Source organism: Triturus cristatus, chromosome 8 (genome assembly GCF_964204655.1).
Source record: "Triturus cristatus chromosome 8, aTriCri1.1, whole genome shotgun sequence".
NCBI classification, from domain to species: domain Eukaryota; kingdom Metazoa; phylum Chordata; class Amphibia; order Caudata; family Salamandridae; genus Triturus; species Triturus cristatus.
The window spans coordinates 424380199-424400281 of record NC_140591.1 but is presented as its reverse complement, the minus strand read 5'-3'; the positions used below and the strand labels follow the sequence as shown (position 1 = coordinate 424400281).

Genomic DNA, 20083 nt, shown 5'->3' with positions numbered 1-20083 from the left:
CCTTCCGGTGGAAGTAAGAGGAATTTGTGAGGCCAGTCCCTCCTCAAAAGCGGACAAGCTGTGGCAGAACGGGGACAGCTCACAGAGCCGAGAAGAGAGAAAATAAAAGGTGAGGACGACACAAGTTTAAAATCTTTTTTTTTTTTTTTAAATTAAAAATCAAGAACGTACTGTGAGTAGAAGTGGGCACGTTATAGATGCGGCCGAGGTGCCTCTTACTTTCCTTGCCGGGTTTATGCTGCGCGTCAGAGTCAAATCCTGGCTTTAGGAGGGAAAGGAGGGAGGGGGGAAGAGAAGTTTCAGCGACTACAACGCTGTCTGTACTATGCACTCCCTTCCGGTGGTACTAAGAGCAATTTGTGAGCCCGCGCCCTCTGCTCTTTATAAGATCAAGAACGTACTGTGAGTAGAAGAAGTGGGCACGTTATAGATATGGCCGAGGTGCCTCTGACTTTCCTTGCCGGGTTGCTGACGTTGGGAATACAAAGTACCAATTTGCAATGCACAAAACTGCATTGTAATGTGCAGTTGCCATTGTGATTACTGGACACATATTGCAAACACTTGCTAGTTGGAACTGAAAGGGACATCAAAGGAATGCCATAGCGTTAAATGGTCACCGACTTTCAAGAGTAGGCTGAATACATTTGAAAAGCATAACCGTAACTTTAAAATTTCCAACAGCTCATACTCTGCATTTGAAGGCGGTAGGCAATGAATGGAAGAGAAAATGGTTACCCAGATCCCCTAACATTCAGTTGAGGAGGTGCCTTGGTTTGATCCATTGTGCCCTTATCCCTTCCACGAACAGATTTCTCAGTGCTCACACCTTGTGAATTGGAATGCTCAATGCTGAGACTGAGAACTGCTGTGGCCTGTAGGCCTCTGCCCCAGCATTCACTACTGTGGGCAATTATGTGCAAAGCTTAATGTCGCCCCATTAAGACTAATAAAATGGGCATTGAGCCCACACTGTGCACACTCCCTTTGCACAATGATGAATTAGGGAATCTGTTATGTTTAGATGGGCTGGCTCCTGGAGTTTGTGACAACAGCATCCTTGTCTGTGCAAAGTCCGAAGCTGATCGTGAATCAAGCCCTTTTATTTTTTAAACGTACATCCATGTCTCATAGAAATGTCCATGGCCATTCAGTCCCTGTGAAAAAAAGATTTAAAAACCTGATTTTCCCAAACCCTTTATTCTGCTTCCTGGGTTACTTTAGTTTTCTCTTTTGTAGTCTTCAGCGGCCTATTTTTAGGCCTCAAATGGGACAAATTGTTCAAGCTGGTAATGAGCTCTGAAGCAGCTCTTGCTGGGCTGGGCTGTGCAGCCTGGACTCCTCCGCAGTGAGGCACCCTTCTCCATTAAAGATGCATGCATTCATCTTTTACTAGGTCTCCTGTTGATTTACGTATCTTAATTTTACCTTGGTGGCCAGCTGTTCTTATTAGCACAGTGTACATATCTGGCCTTCTCAGCAGCTGGGCGCAGGAAGCCACAATTCTGCTTGAGCCGACAAGCATAAAAAATGTGAAAGGACCAGAAAATCTAAAAGCACTTTTTTCTGCCTGCAGTGAAAATGGACTGCCAAGCTTCAGTAAGCTTCTGACTCTGTCCACACTGATAAGAGTTCAGTTTGTCCCTTCCTTCTGTGAATTTTGTTGTCAAGAGAAAGTGTGTGCAGAACCGTGAAATGTGACAAATATCTCTGGCTCTGATGCTGTGAATCGTAAAGTGTTTGGCAGTGTTTCTGTACTGTTGGATTTTAATAACATATGTAGTTAGACGCTAGTGGTGGCCTGAAGAGCGGTCTATACAGCCCTCTCATTTTCTGATACCTAGGCATAGCAGTCATGATTTTTTGGAAATGCTAATGCGATGTCACTTGCTTTGGACTTTTCTAAATTGCATTTGCAGTATTTTTGTAGTTTTTTTTCACTTAAATAGTGGGAAAGTTTGTTTTTTCAGAAAAGATAAAGTGGTCTCCAAGGTCCCATTCCTATGAGAGTTAGTCAAATGAAACTCGTCTCGTGTAATATCCTATTTCAAACATTCAAGAATGGCTGCACTCTAAAACCGTATTTATTGCCCGAGCATGTTTTCATTATGTTCACAAAATGTTTTGTCATGGGTGCAAGCATTTGCTGTCGCCTGCTCAAAGAAAAACATATTATATGCGGTCTGATAATAACCATCCTTATCCTGTTAATACCTTGAAATATTCTTTCACTCGTCCTGTTCCTATTTACTCATCGATTTCGCCATTATTTAATTTTTATGTTTCATCACTGCTTTCATCTGGACATTTGTAATAAACCTTGCCATTGACGCGAATGATTCTTGGCTGTAATGATGTGTGGGGTTGTTCTGTTGTCCTGCTGTCGCTGCTTCTCGCCGATTGAGAATTGCCTGCATGCAACAGCAAAACTTGAAAGCTTATATAAAAGAATACTATCCCGTCCATCTCTTTGAATTTGATGTCTTTTGTGTGCCTTGAGCAAGTGCCCCATTGCATGTGATGTCCACCTATACATTGCCAACTATTTCAGCCCAGTTACTGTTTTTTCCACCCATCCGGTGTGCCTCAATACTTTGCTTTTCTAGCACTGCCCTCTTTAGATTTTTAGATATGTTTGTTCATTCTCCTCCATAAAGGGTAGACTGTTCTTTTCTTTTTTTGGCCAACCAAAAATAAACGTCATGTCCCTGTGCCACAAATGAATTCAAGATGGCTTCAAACAGTGCATTAAGTTATCTAAGTAGTTATCAGCAGCTGACCCACATAAATCCATGCTTGTGGACTGGGTTCTGTGCTGAAAGTCATCATATGTCACAGATAAGCCTTTTATCTGAACAAAGCAATGTCATTTAGCAAAGATATGAATTCTGTACTGTCCCAGTTACCTTGTTGTTAATCCTAGTCTCTACTGGTGAGAAATTGCCTCTAACTTGCTGGAGTTCTGACACCCAGTCAGTTGTGCCAACCTCCAGCTACACCTTTGCGAATAACTTTGAGAAGGAAAGCACTGGTTGCAAGACTTTGGATCCTATATTCCCGGATAATGATTTCACCATTAGTGCAGATCCTGCATTAGAACCACACCAGCCTTGGAGACTGCTGTAGATTGATAAAAATTCCTTAAGATGGGTAATAGATAATTCAACAAATTTCTTCTTTAGGGGGTTGTGCCAGAGTCCATTCAAGGGTACAATACTGCTTCGTCTGTACTAGTCATTCTTCCGATAGGTTCAGCTGCTCCAATGACCTTGAGAAAGATATTTAAAACCGGCATGAAGGTATGCAGTCGTTCCCTGTTTCCCCGAATTAACCATAATTTGCAAAAATTCAGAAAACCCCAAAATTCCACGATGAGATTGATTTTCCTTTTTACCTCACTAATTCTGATGCTTCTAACTCCTACTCCTCTTGCAGAGCAGCCCATGATTCCTTACGTTCCTGATCTCCAGCCAAGCATGAATATTTGGTTATCATCTCCAGTGCCTTTGCTGAACTTGAATGCCTGGTTCTACAAACTCTTTGGATAACATTGCCTGCATAGGTGCTGCAAAGAGAAAAATCGTTCAGAAAACAGCACAAGAGCAGATGGCTTAAATTTCTGCTACTGTGTCTGGAAGTGGTCTTCTATGCAATAATTGATTTTTCAAACATTTTCTGTCCGGCATTTATTGCGGCTTACCTGAATTCTTTCAATTACACCTTTTTCTTGAAAATTAAAGCTCTGCTGTGGAATAATAATTCTCTATCCCATTACAACTGCCATATCATATATCTGGTACTTCAGAGGCAGCCACCGTCTAAATCATAAACCATTGAGACATATTACTTTTTGTTTTTTTTTCTAAATAACCTTACCTAGTGGTCCATAAAAACATTGCTGTTCTCCAGATGGTTCCATCCTTCGGTCCTAAGATCATTATTGAATTTCGTTTGAATCAGAAAATGAATCTGCCTATTTTTAGCCACAATTCCATGTTTCCTCGTAAGATGAAACATTACACAACTTTGATGTTCAGAGAACTCTATATCTCCTTTCAGAGTTTCTGAATATTTTTTTAAAGCTTTTGATGGATATTCCCTCTGGTAACAATGAGGTAAAGCCACTATTGCAAGGAGCATAGTCTGTTGCATAAGAATATAGTGTTGCAGTAGACAAGTGCAGGTTCTTTACCTCCGACTCATTCGATCTAAGCAAAGGCATATTCGTGGCCTTTCAGACACCAAAGCACATGGCAAACTTTTGAAAGTTTGAGACGTGAGGCCTTTCTGCAAACACGAAACAGATTGTTACAGCCAGAAAAGAGTTCTGTGAAATATATTTCATTCAAGCGGAACCGGATCTGGTTATGCACGAGTGGGGGCTGTGTATTGTAAGGGGAACACCATACAAAAGAACTTAAAGCAGCAGCATTTATTAGAGAGGTTTTCTATTCCTGCCTATAACCAGGTAACTATGAAACAGTTGTGAAGGTGGGGGAGATGGAACAAAGATTATTAATTCAGGAAATCTCCCATGATAATCTAATCTATTTTCAGCTTCTCTTCAAGCAGTAAACCGATGGATATTTACTAACGTTTCCATCACTGTAGTAGTAACAACGTGATAGTTTCTCTTTCAAATCTAGAAAATATAGTTTTTTCCCCGTTTATTTTTCTTTTAGTCCTCTTAAACCTATGCGGTGACTGTCATGATGGGCTCATGCTTGGAACATCCTAAAAGGCCATACCTTGGTGTCCTGGGGAATTAGGAAGTGGCAACTTGTGCAGAATAGAGGAATAGAATAGGTTGGTCATTTATTCTGAGCAGAACATGTTAACCAACTCTAAAAGTTTACACATTGGCTTTATTCAGGGATTTGGTGTTACCTTCCATTTGAAGGGGCTTGATTTCTGATGGAAAAATTCAGATATCATGTACCAGTACAACCACTGTGTTCTATAGATGCCATACACCTGTTGATTTCAATGGGTAGATATATCCAACTAGAGGGAACCTCTTAAGAACAGCTATGGGACCTCACCTGGAACAATTGATGACGCTCCCATAAAAAAACAGGCCTAGCCTCTAACCTGGCCTTTTTACATTTTTGACTTTAAGTTTATTACGTTAGTGCCAAGAAGAAAGCCATTCTCTTATTTGCATATTAAAAATATTCCTTAACATCTTGTTGTTATTCTAATTCAGTTCTCTCTGCTGCATTTGGCTCATGTTTGGAGATCTCCACTACAGAGCATTTTCTGCTGGTTTTAATTCTGCCAGTGTAGTCTGAAGGTGGCTAGACAGTATAATTGATTCTCTCTGTCTATGCTTTTTTTATCTTGCTATTGAAGGCAGAGCATATGTCCTTTATGACCAAACTAATGCAGGCAAAAGATTTAACTTTGTAATGTTGCCTTTAACTCCAATAATCAGAATTCGCATTTGCTAATTAACCTCATCAGTGAAGCTCCATTTCATTGCCGGATGGGTTTAACAGTAAGCAGTGTACTAAGCAGTTACCCTGTTTGTCCCTGTGCTTCTTCATTATTTGTTGGCATTATTGTTTGTGGCCTAATTGAAAGGTAGTAGTATGCTCTGTTACGTGAGGCATTAAGTGGACCATACAATAACAATACAATATTTACAAATTTTCAACCACAAAGACATTATATTACATGACAAACTACACCAAATTTACCAAATCTGAGCACGCTCAAATTCCCTCAAAACTAAGAAAAGAAAAAGGAGAAAGAATGAATGAATGAATGAATGAATGAAAGAACCCAAGGGAAAGGTTTAAAGAAACACCACAATTAAAATATAAAATACAACACTATCCCAGGGGGAATGTTGGCCAAACAGTATGGTATTCAGGTCGTACGACCTAAAGTTCACTTAGTTATACATTTTTGTCAACTTGATACTCCACATTTAATATCAGTATTATTTGGACACAACAAAAAGGTCTACGCGTTTCAAACCCAATCTTAATTTACGGGTTATCCTCAGGACCTGGAAGATGAGCTGCAAAAAAAAAAAAAAGTGCATGTGTTACACAATTCAACCTTGCAAGCACTCCCATACACCTCTATTAGTTATTTAAACAAATCAAACTCTACCTTATACGTTCTCTGTGAAAGCACGCATTGTGCCCCACAGTGTTTTTTTGCCACCAACGTCAGTTGTACTAAAACCAAAGAAGTCGAAAAACTATTTTTTTTAGTTGGCCATACTTCATTACCACAACTCCCGGCGAATTATCAACAGCTAAAACAACGCTTCATTTACCTTTGAAAATTAACGTATTGGTCCAATTACGATTTTACAAAAACGACAACAGGCGGGTCAAATGCTGGCACACAACTGCAAAAAGTAAACAAAGGAATAACTCCATCAGGGTAAGGTCAAATAACTTAGGGCAACACCTCCACTTATATGAACAAACATTTGCATACCTAGATTGTTGCCATCTCGGCATGTCTCGTGTGAGGTCCTTTACACAATGACTAATCCACAATCAATCTGCGAAGGGAGAAACAAACGAAACACTTCATCCTAATGCACCCTTGCACCAATTGCGAGATGGAGTTTTACAATATTTTTCATAAACGAGGAATCATTCTGTACCTTTCGCGTCTTCATTTTGGCTGCTGCTGATTGCCTTTCTCTGGTGGAAGCCGACATGTTTGTCATGAATACGGGCGCCTTTATTAGCCGCCACTGTAACACTCGCGTCATGTGACGCCATCAGTGGAAGCCCCGTGTCATGAGACTTGTTTTTGGATTGGACAAGCTTTATTGTGCCGTTACACAAAACATTGCCAGTTGTTCTGCATGTTTTAAGTATTTAAAGTTATACGTGGGCCAACATTGGTACCTATCAGTAACAAGGCTCCAAAAAGGACATTTTCTGTATATTTAATTGCTGTCCTGTTGTATTATGTTGCGTACAGCTTGTCTCTATTATATATTATAGCAGGAATTTTAAAAAAATAGTAGTGCTTTCCAAAATAGTAATATCAAAAGTATCCAGTCCAACGTGCAGTATAATTCTATTTTCAATCAGAAAACTCAAGTGTCCATAAATCATAACACAGGTCCACAGTCAAACTTGTGTGGGCGCATCATGTGCTGACCTAAGCTGGGAAGCAGATAATGGTCTATTATTACAAATTGTAAATCTTGGACAGTTCGTTAAGTCCATCGACGGCAGTGTTGTAGTATACAATCAGCATTGCTTCTCTTTGCAACAATGTCCTTTCCATATCACCTCCTCAAGAGTTTATCTCAATTTTAGACAGAATGGTCCATTTCAAATCGTTTGTATTGTGATGGTGTTTCCACTTAATGTCCTTAATGATTAGCAAGAACAAGTTCCACATTTATGATGTCCTATGATTGGAGGTAGACTCAGTTGTGTTCTCAGAGTGTGTCTATTGAGTGGCTTTTGTGCTGCTGCACGCACAATAAAGATTCCCACACTTTTGTCTTTTTTTTAAAGCAAACGGAGGTTTACTCCATGAAGTGTGTATCTTTTGCACTGAGTCTACCTCCAATTATAAGACATCATAAATATGGAACTTGTTCTTGCTGCTCACAAACTGTGGAAGGTGCCCTTTTTGAGTTTAAGGACATTAAGTGGAAACCCGATCTGTTCACAAATTGCAAAAGCAAGAATGTAGTTTATGGCATTGTAAGCCCATGTCCAAAACTCTACATCGGCAAAACCAATCAAGAAGCCTGACAGCGAATTACCCAGCATATGTCCAGAATTTGAAGGAAAGTGGCTAATGCGCCCTTGGTGAACCATTGGCTGTCAAAACATCACAATACAAACGATTTGAAATGGACCATTCTGTCTAGAATTGAGATAAACTTTCGAGGAGGTGATATGGAAAGGACATTGTTGCAAAGAGAAGCAATGCTGATTGTAAAATACAACACTGCCGTCGATGGACTTAACGAACTGTCCGAGATTTACAATTTGTAATAATAGACAAATATTTGCTTCCCTAACAGTTTAGGTCATCACACGATGCGCCCACACAAGTTGGACTATGGACCTGTGTTATGATTTATGGAGGCTTGAGTATTCTGATTGAAAATAGAAGTATAATGCACGTTGGACTGAATACTTTCGATATTACTATTTTGGAAAGCACTACTATTTTTTTGAAATTCCTACTATAATCTATAATAGAGAGCAGCTGTACGCAACCTAATACCCAGGACAGCAATGAAATATACAGAAAATGTCCTTTTTGGAGCCTTGTTACTGATAGGTGCCAATGTTGGCCCACGTATAACTTTCAATACTTAAAACATGCAGAACAACTGGCAATGTTTTGTGTAACAGCACAATAAAGTTCGTCCAATCCAAAAACAAGTCTCATGACACGGGGCCCCCACTGATGACGTCACATGACGCGAGCGTTACAGTGACGGCTAATAAAGGCGCCCGTATACATGACAAACATGTCGGCTTCCACGAGAGAAAGGCGTTCGGCGGCAGCCAAAAAGAAGACGCGAAAGGTACAGAATGATTACTCGTTTATGAAAAATATTGTAGAACTCCATCTCGCAATTGGTGCAAGGGTGCGTTACGATTAAGTGTTTCGTTTGTTTCTCCCTTCGATCGTAGATCTTTTTGTTGTGTCCAAATAAGTACTGATATTAAATGTGCAGTATCAGGTTGACAAAAATGTATAACTAATTGAACTTTAGGTCGCACGACCTGAATACAGTACTGTTTGGCCAACATTCCCCTTGGGATAGTGTTGTATTTTATATTTTAACTGTGGTGTTTCTTTAAACCTTTCCCTTGGGTTCTTTCATTCATTCATTCTTTCTCCTTTTTCTTTTCTTAGTTTCAAGGGAATTTGAGCGTGCTCAGATTTGGTAAATTTGGTGTAGTTCGTCATGTAATGTCTTTGTTGTTGAAAATTTGTAAATATTGTGTTATTGTATAGTCCACTTAATGTTCATAATGTTTATTGAAACAATATTATGAATTAACGTACTTTTGAAAAAAATAATTGAATATAAAAATAAAATATTTATTAATTAACTTTTTTTCAATCACTATGAGTGTCATGTGTGATTGTTGGAATTGATTGAGTGAATTTCTATCAGTACTGGCATTGTTTGTGGCGTATAGATTATATATTGGCCTAGACTTACTGATTAAGGGCCAGAACCCTTTACCGATTGCAACTGTTACGTGAGGCAGCATCTTTACAGGGGAGGGCATTATTGATTTCTTCTATAGGACGCTTTCCGTTTCAGTTTCACTTTTGACAGAAAATTATAGTTCGTTAAATATTTCATAGAGGCAACTACTGGCACCATGGTTAAACTTTATAAAGTAAATTATTGCATTTATTAACATTGGCACCAGCAACTGACGAAGTACTCTACTGTGATACATATACTTTGAACTTGATTGAAATTATGTAACGGTATCTTGTATTTTGTTTACTGTCACAGTCTTGAGGGAGAATGAGTGCATCACAGGACCAGTTATACATGTACTTGTTGGTTTCCTTAGAAATATATTATCCTATTGATATATTACCTATGATGAAGGTAGGCTATTAACCATAGTTAACGTGATACAAAAAAAAGTAGTTTACAATCTTAAGGAAGACATGCAGGGTGTATATGAGATAAAAGCAGAAAGCTAATACAGTGGGAAAATGTATGGCAATAAAACATGCAACTAAAAGTTGAATAGATTGTCTAAGAATTAAAATGCATCTCTTTATACTTCAGGAACTATCCAACATTAGCCAACGTTGAAAAGAAGAGAGCACTAGCAAGAGAAAGAAATGAGAGGGGAGAAGTTCTCACAACGGCTCAATTTGGGTATGTACTGTTAGACATGTACTATTGCCTTGCATATATATATAAATTATATTTCGTTTTGTTACTTGCCCATCATCCCACTCTATTTCACCCACTTTAGAAGCATTGCTAGTGGAACTCTGTTTTAGTAACTTTTGTGCGTGCTACCGGTCCAGTCATAGGACTTAGGCGGAAGATCACATTACTTTTTTTTGGTTATAAATGTTTCTACTTTGTATTTGAGAAGACTATCAAGTAGTCCATAAACTTTTTGACCCCTTTTTGGATGCTTGAGTAGGGACGAGCTGATCTAGCCATATGTAAAATATTAATTTTGAAATGTATGCAGAAGATTTACAGCTCAACATTTGACTGGGTAACCAATAACAATAGTTCAACAACATCAATTTTTTCATGAACACGTGGCTAGTGGATAAACAAAAGCCATAACTAGTACAAACCCCACTTGACAACAGGAACCTGGATGGATTAAACAGCCCTGCCAAGTGCCACGCATTAGGCGTTAGCGTAACGCGTTGTAGTGGGTGTCCTTCATCACCGCACTAAAATGTGTTGTCACGCATATTTAGCTCCTCTGCAGCACTGCCTAAGGCGCTTTTCTCTCCTACAGGAGGTGCACTCAACTTCTCTCGAGAGACAGTGCGAGCTGGGCCCAGAGACGTTACTATTGTTGACATGTAAACCTGCTGTTGTGCCCGGCATGTTACACTGTATTAAACAGTGTCTTGATACATAGCCGGCCGGCATTCAGTACTGATGGGGGAAACGTAATATAAAAATTAATTATTTCCGGTCTGGGGGCTGGTGGAAACTGGCAATGGCTCGTGTATATCAACTTTCTCCTTTTTTGTTTGCTATGTGATGAAGAGATTTTGTCACTCATAGTCATAGAAATGTCACTCATAATGAAACTGAAATTATGAAAATGTGGCACATAGCAATCTGAAACCTTGGCAGCTATGATTAAAATGCCAACTTCTGACAAATCCCAAGTCATTCGATCTCACCCTTAATAGCAACCTCTCCCTCAAGGAACAGATCACAGAGAATACCAAATTGTCATGGTACCATCTCTGTCTATTAAACAAAGTGAAAACATCCCCCCCCCCCACTGAAAGCAATTTCAGAACTGCTGTTCATGCCCTCATACTTTCACAGCTCAGTAGTTAGACGCCATGAGCCACTGCCTCTTCAAAGTATCCTAGACCGCACAGTTCGCCTCATCAAAACCCTAAAGAAATATGGCCACATCAACCACAGACCAATGTATGGGCTTCCAAAAGGTCAATTGCAGCTACTGGTGGGTAGCTTGTAGGCCGTCTTTGAGTAGCTGGCACACAATTGCTGTCAGCGGATTTGACAAAATAGAGCTAAGGCAGCATTTTAAAATACTTTGCAGGACATGCCGTGTGCTGTCTTCTGAAAAAATCTTTCTTTCTTTTTTTTTCTCCTGTCTTTCTCTCTTCTGCTTCCTTATCCATGTTTCTTTTTTCCTTGCTTTCATATTTCTCAATTTCTTTTCTCCACTCTTTCTTCCTTTCTCTCTCTTCCTATAATTCTCTATCCTACTTTCATTTTTCCCTGCTCCTGTCTTGTGTACATTTTCTATTTTTCTCCTTTCTTCCCATCTTTTATTCTGTCTTTCTCTTGATATTTGTGTCTACTTTTTCTCTACTGTCTTCCTTTCCTCGTTCTTTCTAGTTCGTTCTCTTTTTTCTTTCTATCTTGCTTTTTCTTCTTTGTGTTTCTACTTCTTGTTTGTGTTCTCCTTTCACTATTTATTTCTTTATTCTTCCTTTTTAAAATGTATTTCTTCCTTAATCTCATTTTTCTTTTTCTGTTCTCTCTCTCCCTGTCTTTGCTTCTTTCTGTCTAATTGTTTCTTTCTCACCTGCCCTTTTCTCTCCTTCTGTCATTCTCTCCTTTGTCGGTCTTTCTCTCTTCCTTTCCTTACTTCGCCCACTTTTTTCTATTTTATTTCCTCTTTTATGCTTTCTCTCTCTCTTACTTTGTCTCGAGAGCAAATGGACAAAATTGATCCTCTGACTCCAATATAAACCTTATGAGATACAACTCTTGTGGCATTAATGCTTTATGCTCACTGGAGCAGGACTGTCCTCCGGGGCAGTGTTTAAGTTATTTGGCCTTAGTGGATCCATATCAGATCCATATATTTGCCAGTAGCTCAGGCTGGTTTTCAGTGATCAGAAGTAGCTCTTGCTGCAGGAAAGGTTGGAGACCCCTGGAACTCCTGGCTCCCATTGCCAGCCCCTTCAAAGCAGGCTGCCTCATCTACAAAGCCATCACGGACGGTTGACCCTCCTCTTCTCACTTACAAGCTCGCAGTCACTACTGGCGCACGTACAGTCAGGAAACACACAAGTACAAAAAACGAAACCACGTTGTTGCAGGTCTCCACCTGTACACCCAGTGGAACGAAATGTAAGCATCAATCAGGACAACTTCTTACCCTTCTTCAGTTTATAGAAGAGCCGAAGTTCTACCTGTAGAAAAGAAAAATCACGACACGCTAAATAGTCCACTTCCTCTCTGAATCCTGCACTGATGTAGAGTCACTCTGTATTCTGCGTTGACCCTCTACAACAATCTGCTGGCTTTCAGCAAAGTTCTTGCTATATAAATATCACATGCATACACGAAGGAGGACGATGCATGCCTGAATTGGCTACAAGGCTGAAATACCTAATGAAAGAGGTCTTTCAGGCAAGCAGTGGCAATGCCAATAGCTCTGGCTTTAAAGGAATGTTGTATGGTTATGTGAAGCATTAAAATAAATAGCATGGGAATGGATAGGTATTTGTGTGGAAGCAAAGAATTGTAGTATATAATTGGTGGAGGTTAAAAGGTTATGTGACAGTTGCACTGTCATCATCATCAATATACTTTATTCGATTTTAGAAATATAATCGTAAGTCATACACAGTGTTCTACAGTACATACATGATGACATCAACATGAATCACAGTTTAACTTGCTTTAAAACACCAGAAAGATACCATGATAAAAAATAACATACTGTGGGGGTAGTTAAGAACTGTAAAAACAATAACACAGGTCTCACTTGATTGAAATTCATGGACATCAAAAATTGACCATATGAATTTATAGCGCAAATTATTATACCTAGGGCAAATCATAACTGTGCGCAAGGTATCGCTAATAGAGACATTGTCGCATTCGCAATGAGGCAGCATGGAATCCTTATAACAAGCGTGATTAAAGGACAAAAGTCGCAGGAATAAATTAAGCCTAAAAAAGGTCAATAGTCTTAAATGGTAGCTAGACATGTCTTGGGTAAGATAAGGTTCCAGACAACTCAGTTTCTACTAACATCGCATGGCGTACTGAATGCTTGTTCAGGGCTAGTGCCTCATTTTCTGCTACCATCTTGTCTCTAAGCATTTGTTTAACCCACATGTAATCAGTTTTAACAATGCAACGTGGGTCAGTATAAAGCTCAAGTCTCCCTAAAGTTTTCATATGGGTGAAGACATAATGCAGCCAGGTAATTTGCAATACGTTGTTCAAATCCATGAAATCTTGCACGATCAGGCTAAGTCCCAACTCTCCCTTCGTCCAAATCTAGAGCCAAAGCAAAAAAGGGTAAAGACAAATAAAATATATAACCTAGCCCATGCCCAACTCTTCATGGACTGCCTCAGAAGTTGTAGATTGTGGAACCCCATAGAGCCCCCTTAGGAACTTCTTTTCAGCTATTTGAATTGTAGCAACAGACCCATAGCCCAAAATCCCACAACCATAACTGACTATCGGGCGATATTTAGCCTTAAAAATATCCAAAACTGTCTGTATGTGGGTGCGCCCTAACCGACGGGAAAAATCTACTATACTATGCATAAAAGCCAATAAATTGTAATTTATTAATGGGTGCCAATTAAGGCAAGAGTCCAATTGGACGCTCCAATATCGAAAATTATCAACCTGGCCAATGTGGTGACCCTCTACCACAAATGTCATAGTTTTAGTCTTAGACGGGCCAAGCATCATCACTTGTGATTTGGAGAAATTGATGGACAAATCAAGACTAGTCATAAAATCAATAAAAAAGATCTAAAAGTCGCTGTAACCCCCTGGCAGTCCATGCAATTAAAACAGTGCTGTCTGTATAAAGCAGACCGGGGATTGGTCAACCTCCAACCCTAGGAATATCCAGGGGGAATTCTGTCAAGCCAGACCTAAACATCCATGTGGTATGACTGCCCTCCCATCTGTGGTGATGCCAGGGAAAAAACACCATAAATTATCTAGTTTTCTAAGACAGTTCAGTAGCTTTACAATGTCTTGATTGTGTCCCAGAAAGTTCGAGCTCAGGAGGTGGATGTAGGGAGCTGGCTTTGTATATACTATACCAAAATGAGGTATAGTGTGCACAGAGTCCAGTGGAACCCCAAAGGTAGGCAGAGGTAAATTTGTGGTAGTATGGGCAAGCAGTAAGGCTTTATCAGAGGGTAGTGTTGTGCACACTCAATCAGCATGTCACACACTCAAAGTCTGAACTCAAACCAGTTTTGTTTGTAGAAAAATATTAAGTTATTTTATTTCTAGAACCAAGCCAGCCTGGCACAGGTAAGTGAAAGAAATGCTTTGCAAAATCTTATGCAATGTTTTACAAGTGAATGCAGGTTCAAATACAATTGACTGAATTACAGGTAAGTTTAAAATGTCGAAATTACTTTTCAGATTACTTTTCAGTTACTTTTCGGAGTACTTTTAAGTTGCCTTTTCTACTCAGTGTGATAAGCCTAAATATCACACTGGGACATTTCCTAGAGAAAAGATAAGTAAAATCAGTTTTGCACAGTTTGGTTTTCAAGTTTCCATACAATTCAACTCCACACTTAAATTTTTTTTCAAGGGAAAGCAGTCAATGTATTCCTATGGAGAGAAATGAAGGAATTGGTTAACAGGTAAGTACTCCGTCTTTGGGGTTGAGTTTCTAGGGTTAGAACAAGGATTCCCCCAAGGTCAAGGATGCACTCTCAAAGCACCCTCAGCTCACTCTGCACCCGGCACTAGGGTGGCCGGGTGCAGAGTGCTGAGGCTCATGTTATCCAATGGGGGACAGGGGGCCGGCCTCCTGTTGGTGGCTGCCCACGGGCAGGCAACAGGGTTGTGGGAGCAAAGCTCCTGGTGTTAGGCTCAGGGCAAAGGGGATCCTAGTTATCACCCAAAGTACACCTGCAGCGACGCAGGGGCGGTTGGGTGCAGGGTGCTGGCTTGGTGCCGAGTGCCCTGTTGGTTTCAATGGGGATTCTCCGGTTTTGACAAAGACTGCAGGCTCGGGGATGAAGATCTTCTGGAGGTGACCACCGATTGGAGAGGTAAGTTGGGATGCCTGGTGATGCTGGGACACCGTTGGTTGGGCCACCCAAGGCCATGGGACTTCAGGTGCAGGTGTGTCTTTAGGTGCCGGGTTTTCATACCACCACTGGTCGCAGTCGGGGGATCCTCCAGAAAGAGACTGCAGGCGTCATGGAGAGGGTCGAGGTAGATCAGAGATCACCAGATCTCCTGCGCTGGGAAACCCTTTTTGGGTAGCGGTGTGCATTATAAAATCAGTTTAACATAACATGTCAGAATCACCGGGGGGGGGGGGGGGACCTCCTCGTGGTGTTGGGCCACTCGAACTTGGGCCGTGGTTGTCGGGTGCAGAGTGTTGCAGACTCGTCGATGTGGCCAGAGTCTGTAGGTGAACAAATAAGGTGTTCACGGGAGGCAAAGTCTTTGGGGTGGAAGGCAGGGCAGGTACATTGGGTTCTTGAGGCTGCTGGTTGCTGGACACACCGGGATTTCGCTTTTGCAGGTTTGATGTGGGGGCAGGCCGGTAGGGCTGGGGCCAAGTCAGTGGGCGTCCTCCTCTTCTTAGCTTTAGCACGGCTTCTTCGGTCCTTCTTCTTAGTCGGTTCTTGTCTGAGGAGGCAAGGTTCAGGGGTGCCCCTCAATACTAGATTTAGGGGCATTACAGGTAAGTAAAGGTTGGGACCAATGGGACCCTTCCTTGGGGTGAGTACTCCCCCTATTATGCCACCCTCCAGTGGGAAGGGAACATATGCCTCACCCTGGATGGTTTCTTTCCCCCATCTGCAAGATGGCGGGGACTGAGAGTTGTGCTTCACCTTGCCTTCCCCACCTGAGGGGTGGGATTGGCAAAGGTAGGCACACCTTCCTTCCTCATTTGATTTTCCCACCCAAAGCAGGGGTCAGAACCGGTGGGAGCCAGTTGCTGAAAGCAGCAAAAGGCCTGGGGAAGCTCATAAAGGCGGCAAGCCTTTGATGCTTCCCACTTCGTGGACCCTACCCATCTTGGGGAAGGAGGCTTGGTACCTCGTCCCAGGATGTGCATTGTTTCAGACCCCGAGAGCAGCATGCTCTCGACCCAGGGGTCCAGAAAGATGTTTGGTGGTGGCAGCTGGTGAGCAGCCACTCATCTCTCTGTGTGCATTTTTCATTAAATCCCACACTGGCATCAGTGTGGCTTTAATGTGCTTAGAGGTTTGATACCAAACTTCCCAGTGTTCAGTAAAGCCATTATGGTACTGTGGAGTTCGTAATGACAAACTCCCAGCACCATATACTCCTAATGGCATTACTGCACTTACAATGTCTAAGAATTGACTTAGACACTACAGGGGTAAAGAACTCGTGCACCTTTACCCTCACCACTGGTATAGTGCACCCAGCTAGAGGGGTGGCTGATCTATGCCAGGGCAGTGGGTTGTAGGCATGACACACAGGGATGTGGGCTATGTCGACTCTTCACTTTGTTCTGCACCAAAACACTCAGCCTGCAAAGGCAGTGTATGTGTGTAAAGGTACAGGGCCTCTAAGGGTGGCAAAATAAGTGCTGCAGCCATTAGACGGCTTCCCTGGCCACAGTGCCCTTGGTACCTGTGGTGACATTTACAAGGGGCTGATCTGTGGGAAGAGATTGCCAATTGGGTTTTGTTTTCTGTGCAGTTTTAGGGAAAGAACATAGGCCCTGGGTACCTGTTTGGCAGGAGCCCAGGGCACACTCAGTCAAAGTACATCAGCAGTTTAGCAATAAGTAGGGGCACCCATGCAAAAAGAGGGCACTTTCTTACAGTGGATAAATAAACAAAAGCAGGTTTTTGGGGAAGCACACAGCTTCTGCCCAATCAAAACATGTACTCCTGGCTCTCAACATGTGGGCGGAACCAAAGTTCCTCTATTGTGATACTGCGCTGTCCAGCCAGACCATAAAAACTGCATGCCAATCACCCGGCCTTTAGAGCTAGGAGCCATCTCATCACCTACACAGGTAGTAAGTAAGCAGTCTAGTAATATGGCTCAAAGAAAGTCTAACTTTCAGTCACCAAATCTCAGCCATGGTTGAAACACTTATTTCAACATCTGCTAATGGGCAAAGTCAAATTCCGTTGGTCTATTTAACTTATCATATTGAATTCACCCGGTGGTCAGTCAGACCAGCTTTTCCCGCAAGAAGCAGTGTATGGAATTCACTGCTACCTAATTTCTTGAATCTTCGATTCTGCCATTGTTCAAGAAAAAAATGAAAACTTCCCTATTCAACAAGACATTCCCATCATACATTGACTCTTCTGTGATTAATGTCCCCTTACAGTGATGCGGCACACCTTGAGTGCAGTCCCATCTCATATAAAGGCAGATCCTGACTAACCACTATAAGATTCTTGACCTACAAAAGAGACTTTCATTGGGGAGCGAAATGATTTTTAGTGTTGAACTGCCTCAACAAATGCAAGAGTTCTATGTCACAAGCCAGTTGTATACAAATTATGTAATGACATGAATATATCCCTCTCCAAAAAAGTCATCTAAAAAAAACATAAAAAAGAACGGTTCTACTAGTGCGTTTCCATATGATACTTTTGCCTGCTAAATCAGCCAAGTTATAGAACAAGAAACCTGCTGTGTTTAGCCTATGAAATTGTGTTATGTAACTCGCAGGACAACTGGGGCATAATTTGAAGGATAACAGTGACACCTTTGCTAGCCAAGAAGTGTTTAATATTTAAAATGATATACCTTATGGTCCACAAGCTTCTGTTGAGTTTTTGTTGGCTATTCATTTCCTCAGATTCATCAAAGGGGATGTCATAGGACTTGAAATATTGCAGGCATGATTACTCCAGCAAGTGTTTTATGGAGAAGACCACCTTGCAGGACCAAAATAAATCTCCCTTCTAATTTCTCTTGAGGTCTAAATGGTGTTGCAAAGTTTTCATCGGAGCAGAGCTCCTTCAGACAGTTAGTTGCCACGAAACAGATCTTGCATTTGGCAACAATAACGCCTAATAAATAGGAACAGTAACTATCTTGATGGAGACGTACAGAACAAATTTGCACACTATCTGTCGTTACTGGGTTAGTAGTGCAGGAGGAGAGTACAGAGACCTTCAGATAGTTACCCATGAGGTCAGATGTGTGCTTTCCACAGTCTTTATTGGTGTATATATCTGGCAGATGTTTATGCGTATATCTGTTATGAGCATGTAATTCTCTGATCTTCGAGTACTGTCCTTCTATATTCCTTAGTGACCCTAGCAGGGCATTGCAGCTGTCCCTGGATCAAGAACTATTACTTTCCAATTATTAGAAATTGAACTTTTCCCTCTATATAATTGCTGAATCTGAAAACATATGGAAGGAGATCTATGGTACAACTGTACCGGCTCCCCTTTCATTGACGAGACTGAAGTGTTGTTAATGTAATGAGATTTGAGGTGTCAATATAGGGCCTGAATGATGGTCAGCATTGTGTATAATTTAGATGTTGTGCTCAATCTGTAACTGTATGCTCTCCACCCATTTCCTTTTGACATGTAACATATGAAGTGAGACTGCGAATGGTGGTGGTGCGATACATGTAGTGGGGATGGTCTAAGGGCTACAGCCAAATTTTTTTTGACAATTTTCATTCTGTTAATGTTTTTAAAGAGGAATGTTTAAAATGTTCTAATCTTAATAAGGATTTTTTTTTTAAAGACCCTGATTGAAGTCCATGCTAATACTCGTCAAAGGGTGAATGTTTTTCCTTCCCAAGTTGGGAGAGGAAGTAAAGAACCCCAAGTATAAGCCACCAGGGGTTCACCATCTTTCCAGTGAACACCAGCAGTTTGCAATCAGCCACACAAGGAAGGTGGTGCTGCCCCAGTGCTTTTAGTCAAAAATTGGAATGACCAGCCTTCCTACCTTGATTAAGGATAAAATAATAATTTTCCATGCCATAATTGACCACATATGGTTCAATCTAGAAAAGGCTCAATCCCCAAAGATTTTGTAGATGGAGGTTATTGTCTTCGCAAATGTAAAGTATACATTAAGCGAACCACCCAGAAGTTTAAACTGACTCCATTTTTGCCAAAACCTACTGGAGACTAGCATTTACAATCATGTTTCCATGACCGCACCTGCTAAAAAACGACCACACTGCAAACATGCATTCAAAAACAAGATAAAGTACTCTAGCACTTCAGGCATATCCTAAACAGGTAGACTGCAACACCTGCAAATTTTAAAACGCACAAATAGCATGGGTGTACTTCCATCAACAACAAAAAACATAATACCCGTATGATTTAAAATAAAATTGTATACCACATTTAGTAACAAGGTGCTTATATTCTGAATAGAGCCCTACTGAATGCAGAGGTGTTCCACAAATGTGTATTGCAAAATAGACAGGGTGCAAATCAGAGGGGACAGGACATACATATATTGGAGTCACTGATCACATTGCCATTGGTACACCCCAGCCATGGGATCTCATTCTTCTCGGAAACACTAACATGGTGTAGCTTGAAATGCATATTAATACCATCAATCTCCCACACCAAGAACTAATTAATGAAATGCCACTTCATGGACAACATTGATGCAGAGGACCTGCAAGAAAAGCTTCATATTGCATACCGTTTTGCCATATTTGATTTATATTTGTTATTTACCCTATTTTCTCTATTTGTTATTTTTTGTGTTAAAAATAAATTAAGAATGTTTTATGTTTGAGGCTCCAAAAGCCAAATTGCCTTTTAAATAAAACTGAAGAACATAAAAGGTTTTACCCATAGGAATTGTCCTATCTACTGTCACATACTGTCGCATCTACACCTCCTACCACTGGCCCTGTGCTGCCACTGACTGTGCAACACTGCAGCTGTCAAAGACATGGGA

The 20083-nt window shown here is 41.0% G+C and overlaps 1 protein-coding gene across 1 annotated transcript in view; it reads left to right on the top strand.

The window, feature by feature from the left end:
• Nucleotides 1–20083, top strand: part of NUFIP1 (nuclear FMR1 interacting protein 1) — a 333972-nt gene that overhangs the window by 209980 nt on the left and 103909 nt on the right. The window contains exon 6 of the mRNA XM_085621822.1: nucleotides 9773–9865. Within this exon, the coding sequence (XP_085477948.1) occupies nucleotides 9773–9865 (93 nt within the window). The remainder of the gene's footprint in view (nucleotides 1–9772; nucleotides 9866–20083) is intronic.